The sequence below is a fragment of the Mandrillus leucophaeus genome, unplaced genomic scaffold, assembly GCF_000951045.1.
Source record: "Mandrillus leucophaeus isolate KB7577 unplaced genomic scaffold, Mleu.le_1.0 Scaffold16, whole genome shotgun sequence".
NCBI lineage: Eukaryota > Metazoa > Chordata > Mammalia > Primates > Cercopithecidae > Mandrillus > Mandrillus leucophaeus.
Genome location: NW_012101587.1, coordinates 5,126,862 through 5,138,516, shown reverse-complemented (window position 1 = coordinate 5,138,516; position 11,655 = coordinate 5,126,862). Strand labels below are relative to the sequence as shown.

The 11,655-nt window shown below is 45.1% G+C and overlaps 1 protein-coding gene across 1 annotated transcript; it reads right to left on the bottom strand.

The window, feature by feature from the left end:
- Positions 1 to 939: 939 nt before the first annotated feature.
- Positions 940 to 9,118, bottom strand: ZADH2 (zinc binding alcohol dehydrogenase domain containing 2). Its single transcript, XM_011975886.1, has 2 exons — positions 8,529 to 9,118; positions 940 to 5,676 (listed from the first exon to the last, which is right to left on the bottom strand). The coding sequence occupies exons 1-2, from the start codon at positions 8,534 to 8,536 to the stop codon at positions 4,752 to 4,754; spliced, it is 933 nt and encodes a 310-aa protein (XP_011831276.1). The 5' UTR covers positions 8,537 to 9,118; the 3' UTR covers positions 940 to 4,751.
- Positions 9,119 to 11,655: the final 2,537 nt, after the last annotated feature.

The following is an 11,655-nucleotide window of genomic DNA, read 5'->3' as shown; positions in this document are numbered from 1 at the left end:
GGAGGTTAAGGTTGCAATAAGCCATGATTGTACCACTGCACTCCAGCCTGGGTGACAGCTGAGATCTTGTCTCAAAAACAAACAAACAAACAAACAAGTCTGCCCAGTGCTTCTCAGCATACACGAAAACGTACTGGTTTTCCCCAAACTCTGCTCACCATGATACTTACCCTACGGCTTGAGGGCACCCCAACATGATTCCTGAGGACAGTCAAGCCTCTTGGGATGCAGTGAGCTAGCACCGATGGGCCGGTCTATAATGGGCAAGAATAGACTCGAGGACAGTGTGGACCACAAGGCCCCGTTAGTCTTGCCACTGTGTCACACTAGCTACTCAGCTAGGGAAGGAATTAAACAGGATTCAAGCAGACATAATTGAAATATGTACTTTTTTGACTTCCTGTGAATATCAACTACTACGAAGAATCACTTGATCTGACACATATTATTAAAATGTTGTGTTTTGTATAACTGTTTTTTTTTTTTTTTTTTGCCAGTGTTCCATAGTTGGTTCATGGTAACAGCAATAAGGTTCTCATGCCAAGCATTCCTCCTTTTACAAGAGGGATAGCATGATGCTATAAGCCTAGGAAAAATAAAATTCAAAGTTTAAAATGAAAAAAAAAAATAGAATAAGACCTACTATTTGATAGCACAACAGGGTGACTATAAACAATAATAACTGTACATTTTAAAATAACTGAGTGTAGCTGGATTGTTTGCAACTCAATGGAAATGCTTGAGGAGGCAGATACCCCATTCTCTATGATGTGCTATTTCACATCACATGCCTGTTTCAAGACATCTCACGTACCCCATAAATACATACACCTTCCAGATACCCACAAAATTTAAAAATAGAAAAAAAATGAAAAAGTTTAAAGCGACCACACCAACCGTATTGATAATCCAGTTTAAAGCGACCACACCAACCTGTACTGATAATCCAGTTTTGTATTTTGACTTTTGAAATATGATCATAAACATTTAATGCTGGGCCATAACTAGGAAATTAGTTACTGAACATCTAACTTTCAACAAAAAAAGTCCACGAAGTTTACATAGATAATTCTTGTGTTTAACTAATAAAATATTTAAAAAAACGAGAGGAGAAAGTGTAGAGAAGAAAATTATGAATTCATCAAATCAGGCCATTTTGCATCCAGATTGCATTCAGAAAACTTATTTAACACCTAGGAGATTATTATCCAAAGTTGATAGTGCCTGGTCTTTTTTTCATTGTTTTCGTTCTGAAAGCTGTGCATTACTCATCTATTTTTACAGAAATCTGAAATACAGTATTTATCCCATATGTCCACATGGTAAAGTAATCAAGAAAAATATTTTCAGTGCTTAGCACTCCCACCCCAATTTAAAGGAAACCCTGACTGTAGTAAATTCATGCTAATTGAGAACTCCGGGGAAGGGGTTAAAACTTTACCCAGGTACAAGTCGGGTGGCTATTATAAATGTTACCCAAATAAAAGCCAGAAACAGGAAGCCAAAAACCAGGTCCCTAAGGCAGGCATGTGTCTTAAATGATATCATTTGTCAAGTTTCCAGCATCTTGTGGTGGTGAACACAAAAAGAAGGTCTGTGTTGTACTGAGGACATTACATCCTCATTAGCTGGAATGTTCCACAAGTACATAACGCAGGATTTTCATTTTAATAAGAAGCAGCTACTTGTCACTGCACTTTCATTAGATAAACACAGAATGTAATACTAATGACCATTTATAGAGACTCTATCCTACTCCTGAGGTACTTCATCCAGATGAAATCATATGACAATTTATAGAATATATGATGCAAAACTTCCTTTATTTCTTTGCAAACTATTCCCTGAAATTTTTTTTTTTTAATGAAGTCAGTTAACAGCAGTAGTCATCATCAAAGGAACCCCTAAATGACACAGCTGGTATTTTCTGCCTGCAAAACAAGTTTGAACGAATAGCATTTGGCTCTTTAGAAGTCATAACCAAACGGTACCAGATCACTGGGACTCCTCAGTTTCTCAGAGGCAAGCTCCTTCCACCCTGCCCGGCTGGTGACCTTAAGCCCTACATGCAGAGAAGTCCACACTGAGAAATCATTTACCCATTGGGATTGTTCCACTCCGGCCCCTTCTCTAAAACAAAGACTGACAATTGCCCTGAATTATGGATGTACTTTTTGTGATATGTATTACAGTTCACAAGAAAGGTGTTGAGACCATCGTACCATTTCACCTCCCATTAGAGGCTGGTCTTGGACAATAATCCCAGAAGATGAAACTGATGCTGAACTATGACCCTCAATTTACAAATCATTTTTCAAAAGAATAAAAAAAAAGTTGAAACATATTTTTGGCATTATCTGAATGGGCGGAATCTTTCATGCTTGTTTTCTAAGAATAAGTGAAAACAGCATGCAGTGCACTTTTAGTTTGTGGAAAGAGAGAACATGAGGTTTTCAGATTATATTTTATTTCAATCCTGGGTGTTTGAATTTTATTTTTACATAGCTGAATTTAGTATATTCCCTCAAAACATAATAAATTTCTATTCTGTAGCTTAAGGGATCCATCAGTTAAAATGTTGGTCTTTCATCTTTATTACCCTCCCATTAAAATGAAAGAAACCGAGACTCACTTCAGTTTCGAAGAAGCAATTTAATTGGTAATGCCCTTAGTCCCCAAGTCTTTACAAAGGGAGAAAGTACATTATTGCTTAGATTTCACACATCTATCTGCATAAGAGGCAACTAAGCCTTTTGGACACCGACTATGTTAAATTTAATAATATTCTTTGATTAGATTATTTTATTACAACATTTTTCCATTACCAGTCATTTCCTGTGCACAGTTACATTCATAAAACCTGCTCCCCTCCTCCTTTGTTTGTTTGTGAATGTAAAAGCGAGGCAAAGTCTCTTTCCGTGTTGCTGTGGCTGTTAGGTCTGAAAGGGACGGATGAATAACTAAGCACCACACTGGACAGGCGTTCCTAGTCCTCTGCACCAGTAACCCTTTGCTATAATGAGGACACAAAGAGCCTCGCATCAGGCCGCTACCCTTCTTCATAACTCAAAAGCGTCACAGTGGCAATAGCCTCTAGTGCTATTTGTCTTTAGTGCAGTTGTGACACTTCGGCATGATCCATAATTTGGCAGCTATTTACCGTGACATTTCCCTTCAGTGCAGCCATAACATTCAGTGAAGCCATTATTTGGTTCCATTTACCATATAAATTGTATTGTTGTGCATGCATGCTAGCAGCTACATTAGGTACCTGAAAATGAGTAAATCTTGTAAAATACATACTAACAGCTATTCAGCAGTAGGATTTCCTTGTTCCTGAGATGGAAGGAAAGAAAAATTAAATACGGTCCCCAACTTTCCTAGAGCATCTTTAATTGCGTCCATATTTATTGAGCAGGTTAGATACACCGAAACCAAAGACTTTGAAAAATAATCTGGTGGGCTTCACCTTCAATTAGAAGGGCACCGTGGGGTTTCTGCGCAATGGTGACAGCGGCAGCAGTCTTCAGGGCACTAAAGGTTAAGCGGGAGGCCGATGAGCCACAGGCGTGATTCACAAGAGAGGGTGCAGGTTTTGCTGCTTTTCCCGTGTGGTCAGTGGGTGAATGTGGGACATCAGGCTGTAGTGCTAAGGAGCATCTCATTCCACCAGAACACGTGGAGAGGGAAACAGGAATGCAGAATGAGTGGCTGCTGTTCTGTTCCCAGAATCAGAGGTAACATATAGCTTCTAGTTTGAAAGCCTCTAAGGAAAAGCAAATGTATTCTTCCTTGAGATGACTGAGGTCCCTACAGTGCACAGGGCGATGGGACATGCCGTACCTCGGGCATCGCAGCACACTGTTATTAAGGCCTTGCGGTGTGCCTAGACAGCGCTTCCCTCCTGGGGCCCGTGTTTTGTGGCGAACCCTCACTGTGAACGGAGCGCATACTTTTCTCTTTCCTGTGCCTGTACTAATTTTAAGTCCCCCTAATCTCTGTGGTTTCCCTTTCCAAAACCTACTTTCGGTCTATGTAAGTTTTCAACAGTAATTTGCTGCTTCAGAGGAAAGAGAACGTTTCCATTTCACATGTGCCTTACCAGGGGGAAGGTAGATAAAAGCCATTAGGTGCTACTTCTTCAAAACCCATCTGTGTTCACAGAATCATTTTTCTAATAACAAAATCAAATTTGGGAGGAAATTCCCCCACATGTCCATTTAGATAGTTGGTTAGTGATTTATAGAAAAAAAAAAGGAGCATTTCCTGAGGATACAGATTCTGAAAATATATGGCTGGCTTCTGCTACACTTCTCACTCATGAACTGCTTATGAGCGTAAGACCAAATTCTCCCAAAGCAAGGATTCTTTGGGGAACCACTTTCAAAACTGATTTTAAAATCTGATCAAGCTGAAGACATACTGACTCGATGATATCTGGCATCAGGAATGAATTTAGTTCCCTGGAACAACAAACTCTGGAAGGAGACCATCCATGACTAAAGAATTGAATGTAAGCGTTTTCCCTCTTAGCCATGGAGGGAAGTTTTATTAGCACTTTTTTTCCCCCCAAGGGAAGAGGAGGAGGAGGAGTAGGAGGAGGAGGAGGAGACAGACCTATTCATTAACACCTTACTTTTGTTTTAAGAAATATTATATCCATTACCAACTAAAAATAAATTGATTTGAGTAATTCTGAGACATAAAGTGCCCATTTTCTTTCTCCCTTGATTTATGTCATTGTTCTGTTTTTACAGCTTACTGTTGACAGAGTGAGGTAATTCAACTACAATTTTTCCAGTGTTTTTTCCCATGTACATATAATTGACAGCACGGAATATGGACTCCAGGCCAGTAAACCTGCCCTCTGGAGACAGATCTCCAAGGTCCACCTCACAAACCAGGTCTCCACTCGCACACATCTCAAGCAAGTGCCCCATGGCTGCTTGATACTTAGAAAGGTAATGGTTCAGGAAGAAGCCCTGCACGCTGGCAGATTTCTTGAGCAGTTTGGCTGGCAATGTTCCTGCTTTCACAGGCGAAAGGCCAGTAGGAGTTTGGTAGCCAGAGATGAACCCTATTACTATCAAGCGCCCTTTGGTAGCCAGGGCGTCTACAGCCAAGTCAAACATGGCTCCCCCAACAGATTCATAGACCACATCGACGCCTTCAGGGTACTCCTGCTTAAGGACGGTACCTACGGGTTCAGTTTTATAGTTGATAGGACGATCACAGCCAACAGATTTCAGAAAAGCAGACTTTTCATCAGAAGAGCAGGTTCCAATTACATGGCACTTTGCCTTCTTTGAAAGCTGCACGGCAAACTGGCCCGTTCCCCCAGCTGCTGCTGTCACCAAAACTTTTTTCCCTTCCGACAGTTCTCCGAGCTCTTTCAGGCTGATGTATGCGGTGGTGCCACTTACCAGCAGGGTAAGATACTCGGGTTTCACTGAGGGCACTGGAGTTGCAATGTTGGCAGGCACAACTGTGTACTCAGCAAAAGAACCAGGTGCCATGTAAGCCACAGCTTGGCCAACTGTGTATCTGGCACTAGCAGAGAGGCCTAGGGCCACCACCTCCCCAATGCCTTCGAAACCTATGTCAAAGGGAGGCTTAACTGAGGGGTCATAGCGGCCTGCTGAATAGTTGATGTCAGATGCGTTAACACCAACAAATCTAAAAGAAAACAAACAAACAAATATATTACGATGGGTTTTTGTTAGGCACTTAGATTCTGCTTAGAGAAATTCCTCTAATTCTGGCTACTGTGGAGGGGTTGCTAAGCTATACAATCTGATCGAATTTGAGAAAATTAGTCCTGCTGCCCAGATTAAAAAAAAGAAATTACACAAGTATTAGTTCAACATGCTTTGTACTCAGTTTTTGGCATATTTTATCCTGTCATCAGTTTAGAAATAATTTCATATCATTTTAAATGGCAAGTTGTTTGTTTCACATGCCATTTATTTCTGTTTTCTTTCAAAAGCAGAAATAAGCAAAAAAAAAAAAAAAAGAAAAGAAAAAGAGTCAGGAAGTTCTCATTATATATAAACTTCATTGGAGCTGTGAGTTGGAAATTAATTGGCCTCTTAACAAAGATGTTAAAAACAACACTGGGATAAAATATATTCAAAGAAGTAGACTTGTATTGATTCTGGCAACAATTTAACACTTAAGATAATAATAGTAATGACAATGATATTATTAAAGATTGATGGAATGTACAAGGTCACTGGTTGCTACATGTTCCTGCAGGGATTGTTTGAAGCACTGTTAAAGTGGCTGTCGCAAATTTTCTTTCTGATGTAACTACATCCAGTGCGAAAATACGCATTTTGATTAATTGAACAAAAATTGGGTAGAGCGATTTTTATGAAGCATTCAACATTTCGCAGTCCTTTTCAGATGAAAAGGAAAGCAAATCGTCGCTATATTTTTCCTCAACAAGAAGCAGAGCCATAACTTGATTAATACCAGATGATTATTTTCATTTTGGTATCCAGAGTCAATTTAATTGCGAGGCCAGTATTTTTCCCAGCCTTTTTCATCTCAGTATACCTCATAACAAAAATATCCTGATACATAGGAGGAAAAAAGCCATCTACTAAGAATGTCAGGAGGTGGCTTAGACACATAACGGAAGACCCTAAAAATGTCATTTCCACCTGTAATAGAATGAAAAGGTAACAGTAACTGGTGGCAGGAGGAAAGCTGTTAAGTAGGTCATTTTGAAGGAATTCACTTTTAACTTAATAAACCACAACTGCCCTGTATGCGATACTTTCACCGTGATATAGATAATACTCTGCGCTTATAAATGCTCACTTATGATCATCCCCCCGTGTATCTACAGGACAGAAAAGTCTCTGTATATTGCAGAAATAAGAACACGGGGAGCAACTGCTTTCTGTGATGTCAAGCTGCATTCAGACGCCAGCACACCACACAGCCTCAGTAACACCCTACACAATTCCGTACCCATAGAAGATACACAATCACGAGAAGAAGGGAAGATCAGTTTTGCTGGTTTCTCATTTGGCATTTAATATCAAGACGCCTATGTTCTATTTTTTTTTTCCTACATTCTATTTTCAGAGAAGGGAAAAAGAACCTGCCATCTTTCCTTTAAATTTACATAATTTTCAAGGCCTGGCGTTTTAAAAAGGGCCCACTTTCCGGGAGCTTGCTTCTGGACTTCACAGCAGCAGCCCAGGGCAGAGCCAGCTGGAGCCGTCTCCATGCCTCTGCCTTAGGCTGTAAAGTAAACTCCAGGAAAGGTGCCCATGGGGGTGGAAGTGGCGGCAGGGTTTGCTCTGGAGGTGGGGGGACAGGAGCCGATCCACTGCCAGTTGTGTTCTGTGCAATCCTTTGCCCATGATTAACCCTTCCCACGCCCTTCATCCCTCCTGGCTTGTCCCCCTGGTGTCTCCGCAGTCCCAAAGGCAGTGGCCGCTCCTCTGCAGGGAGACCTCGCCTTGGGCTCGGAGGGACGCCCGGGCGGCCAGCCCCTTTGCGACGGCAGCCCTCGGAGTCCTCCCCACCTCGGAATGGGCACGCCCTGGGGGCTCTGCAGGAGGAAAATGCAACTCCCCCTCTCCCCGCCCCAGGCTGTGGTTTGCCACTTCCTGGGAAGAGGTGGAGAGATGCAGCAGGACGCACACCGGAGCAGCCTGGGGAGCGCGCACACGCGCTGGACCCGGTTAGCAGAGGCCAAGTTTGGGAGGGGGGAGTGGGGCTCTGCTGGGAGCTGGGGTGGCTGCAGCCAGCCAGCGGCTGCTTGCGTTTGCCAGGGGGCTTTGCTTGAAAAACCACACCAAACATCGTAGTTATTCGCAAGGGCAAGTGCTGGAGCGGTGGCAGCAGACGAGCGGGGCCCGTGTGCCCGTCCAGGCTCCGTCCGTCCAACTCCCTCTCCCTCAGAAGTGCCTGCCGCCGCAGTCCTCAGCTCCAGCCGTGCAGTCCTGCGGCCTCCCCACCGCCACCACGGAGAGGGGGATCATTGACCCCAACTCTAGGGCGGGCCGGGACCCCGCAGGCCGGGCGCCGCGGTAGAGCGGAGGCTCCTCAGGCCTGCGACCATGACCTCAGCCTCTCCGGGCCGGGCAGCGGCCCCTGGCAGGCGCGCCCAGTCCGTGCCCTTCGTCCCAGCGCTGGCCGCGCAGCTCCGCCTGGGTGGACAAGTTCTCTCCGAGTCCCGCACACGCGGCGCGCCGGAGCGCAGTGGCCGCCAGACAGGGCCCGCCGGCGGCTTGACCATGACCTTGGCCTCGCAGGCACCCCCATTTCTCACCCTCGCTCTCCCGCCCTGCCGTCTTCTAAACTGTCTGCGTCGTCGGTGAAGGAGGCTTAGGCTGGCTGACGGCAAGCGCCCGCGGTGGCTCGGTTGGCTCCTCGCACCGCGCTCTCTCCCTGGTCTCCCTGCCCCCGGTTCGCTGACCCCACCTCCACCGGGATCCCCTTTTTGACACGGCTTCGCACCCGCGGCTGTTGGGGACCCTCCACAGCCCGGGACCCGCCACAGTCCTTACCTCTGCATGAGCGTCCGCAACTCGCGCCTTCTGCTCTACCAGAAACAAGTTCAAGCGCAGCCGGCGCAAAGCGAACGGGGCTTGGGACGCGGAGCAGGGGCGGAAGGGCCAGGGAGCCAAAGACAAGAAAGACACGCTGGGAAGGATGCGAGCATTTGGAGACCCTCCCTGTAACCCCCTTTAATTAAAAATATGTGCATGCAATGAGTGCAGGATTCCAGTAATCCGACGGGAGGACCCACTTGAGACTAAAATCCAGGAATCCCAGGAAAAAAGAATAGGACCGGCGCAGGCATTCTCCAAATCTATACCCTTCTAGAATCACCAGCTTATATGTACTAAAAAGTGCTAAACTCCCTCGTCTTGTTTACTGAGAAACAGAGCGGTCCTGCGGAGGGGAGGGGAACGCTTTCCTCTGAACAAAAACCAAAGGCGAGGATTCAAGTCCAGAGTAAAAGCCTTCAGTACTGGGAGACAAAACAAAGTCGCCCAAACCAGACCTGCCTTAAGAAAAAAAAAAAGAAAAAAAAAGAAAAGGAAAAGAAAGGAAAAAAGAGAAATAAACGAAGAAGGAAAAGAAAGACAAGAAAAAAAAAGTGTGTGGGGGGGAATTTCAGCCTGGAGAGTCAGCACAAAATACTGTTCCCCTCCCGTAAGCAACAAACCGTTCATCAAAAACGCCTTCCCCATCCCCCACCTTCCCTTAGCCATTCCTACAAACTCTTTGCTCCATTATCTTACACTTGAGCAGAAAATCGTTAGAAATATTTGGAAACGAAATAATCTGTCACCTTCTTACGAAAAAAGCTAAAAATAGTGCGTACACTGACTTAACCTGGGGGTGTCTCTTTCTTTTTCTTTTCTGAAGACTGAGCCTAGAGGGGGAGATGGGAAGTTGTTCTCGGATACACAAAACAGTGAGGTAAGAACTGGATAAAGGACCATCAATTATACATTCTATAGGGATTTTATACACCCCTTCTTACATCTTTTCTAAATAGTAAACTTTATTATCCTAAATCAATGTCTAGCTTACAAGCACATCCCTCCCTGTGAATGAAGAATTTGTATTTTCTGCTAAGATGCAATGAAATGTGCAAATAGTTCACTGAAATAAAAAAAAAAGAGTACAATTAAAACCTCCAAACATCTTTCCAAACAAGTGAATTTAAGCTTACTCAATTCACTCTAGTGCGGATTTTATGATGATAAAAATGAGAAGCACTTGCATAAAATTTAAAGCAATTAACATTGCTTAGGGGAGATTTGGTCTAGGATTAAAATGAACTAACATGCAGTGAATTATTAAGCCTCTATTCTTAAAATATTCGGTAAAATGTTACATCCACTGACACTGTTTGCAAGAATACAGGATCTTCCTACAACGTGGTGGTGGGAGCAGATTTTCCAACAGAGCAGGGAAAGGGGGAGGCAAATATTCCATCCCCTCCCAACTCAAAAGAAAACTGGCCCCATTCTTTTCCGTTAAGGATTCAAGGAAGAAACTAGAGGTCAGGTTGTTCATATGGAGATACTATTTACATTAAAGGGATTCTTGGCATGTGTGCAGGGAAAAAAGAAGCATGGATTTTACAGTTGAGCACACTGAGGAGCTCCAAACATGGGAGTCTGCACTCCCGCGCTCTGACTACAGAATTCAGGGATCCACCTGTCTCCCGCCCCGGGACCAACCCTGGTGATCCAGCGCAGGCAGTGCCTAGGCACCCTGGCTCTGCCTCTCTCCCCAGGGAAGAACTTGCCCTTTGGGGAAGGGGAAAGGGAGGGGTCCCAGGGCAGAGGTAAGCCTGAAGGAAGAGGAATCACAGGAGGAAAAAAACCCCACAGAGCTGATTAACACTCGCAGGTAGAGAGGCCCAGGAGACCCAGCGCAGTCCGGCAGGAGCCCTCTCCACCTCTCCACCGAAGGCGGGTGGTCCCACCAGGCTGTGGCTTATAGTTCTCTAACGTCCCACCTTCCCCCTGCCCCTCCTCGCTCAGTCGCCTCCTCCCCATATCACACTATTTTCAAAAGAAATTTTATTCACAAACGTGTGTGTGTTTATACTAGTGTTTGCAGTCAAGAATATACTTTATCAGAGGGAGAAAAAGGGAAAAACCCTGTGTGGAACTTCTTGCCCGTCAAAGTTTGTTGGGAAATCTTTTCAGTCTGGTGTCATTTCAACTTCCGGCAAATCACTCGTGCGTTTTGTGTGCTCCCCGTGAAAACACACTCAAGCCCTTCTTTTTAGCTGGGCTGTGTGCACGCTCTCAACAGCACTGGCATTTCATCCCATAATGAATCAATCCTCTACTGTGTCCACAGCCAATGCAAACATTTTCAAGGATCCCTACACACTCCCCTTTAAGCCATTCCAGACCAGTCCCCCACCCCCGCCTCCACGCAATCCCACCCATGGTTCAAATCATTCTTCGCAAAAGGTTTCCAAAAGTTTTATACCCTGATCAGCATTCTTCCATACTACAGTCATGTTAGGAAGGCTAATAGGAATCTCGAAAATGGACAAATTAAATGCTACACCAAGCTACTTAGGAAGGGTACATTTTGTCCTTCAGTCCGTGCATGGGACTTTGCGGTACTTTCTAGCACAGAATTTACAAAAGTTACAGTCAGAACTTACTCCTCCCCTTCGATATTATTATTCAACTTGAGACATGCAGCACTGTAACCATTTCGATGGGACTTTGCAGGCCTCTGCAGAGGGCAGAGAGGAGCGCCTTGCCAGCCAAGTCGGGCAGCCAGGGACCCACGGAGCAGAGACCCAAGCGGGCATGGCTCCGATACAGAGTGAGGTCCGTTTCCTCCCTGTTGCTTCGCCAGTTACTAAAGATGAGTGAGGCGGAAACACACTACGGTGGGGAGCGTGGGGGGTGGAAGAGCCAGAAGGTCTCGCAACAACCCGGTGTCACCTGAATGTCTGCAAAACGTGCCAGCAAAGGCAGCCATGCCCCCACCCCGACCGTGGCCCAGCTGCCCAGGACACCCGCCACGCGGGGGTCGTTACACTCAGGGGACAGACAACAGTCACGCTGCACTGACAACACTCAGACAACACCGGCGAGGTGCACACCCACACACCCAACAACAGGCTCGGCCACTGCCAGGCGG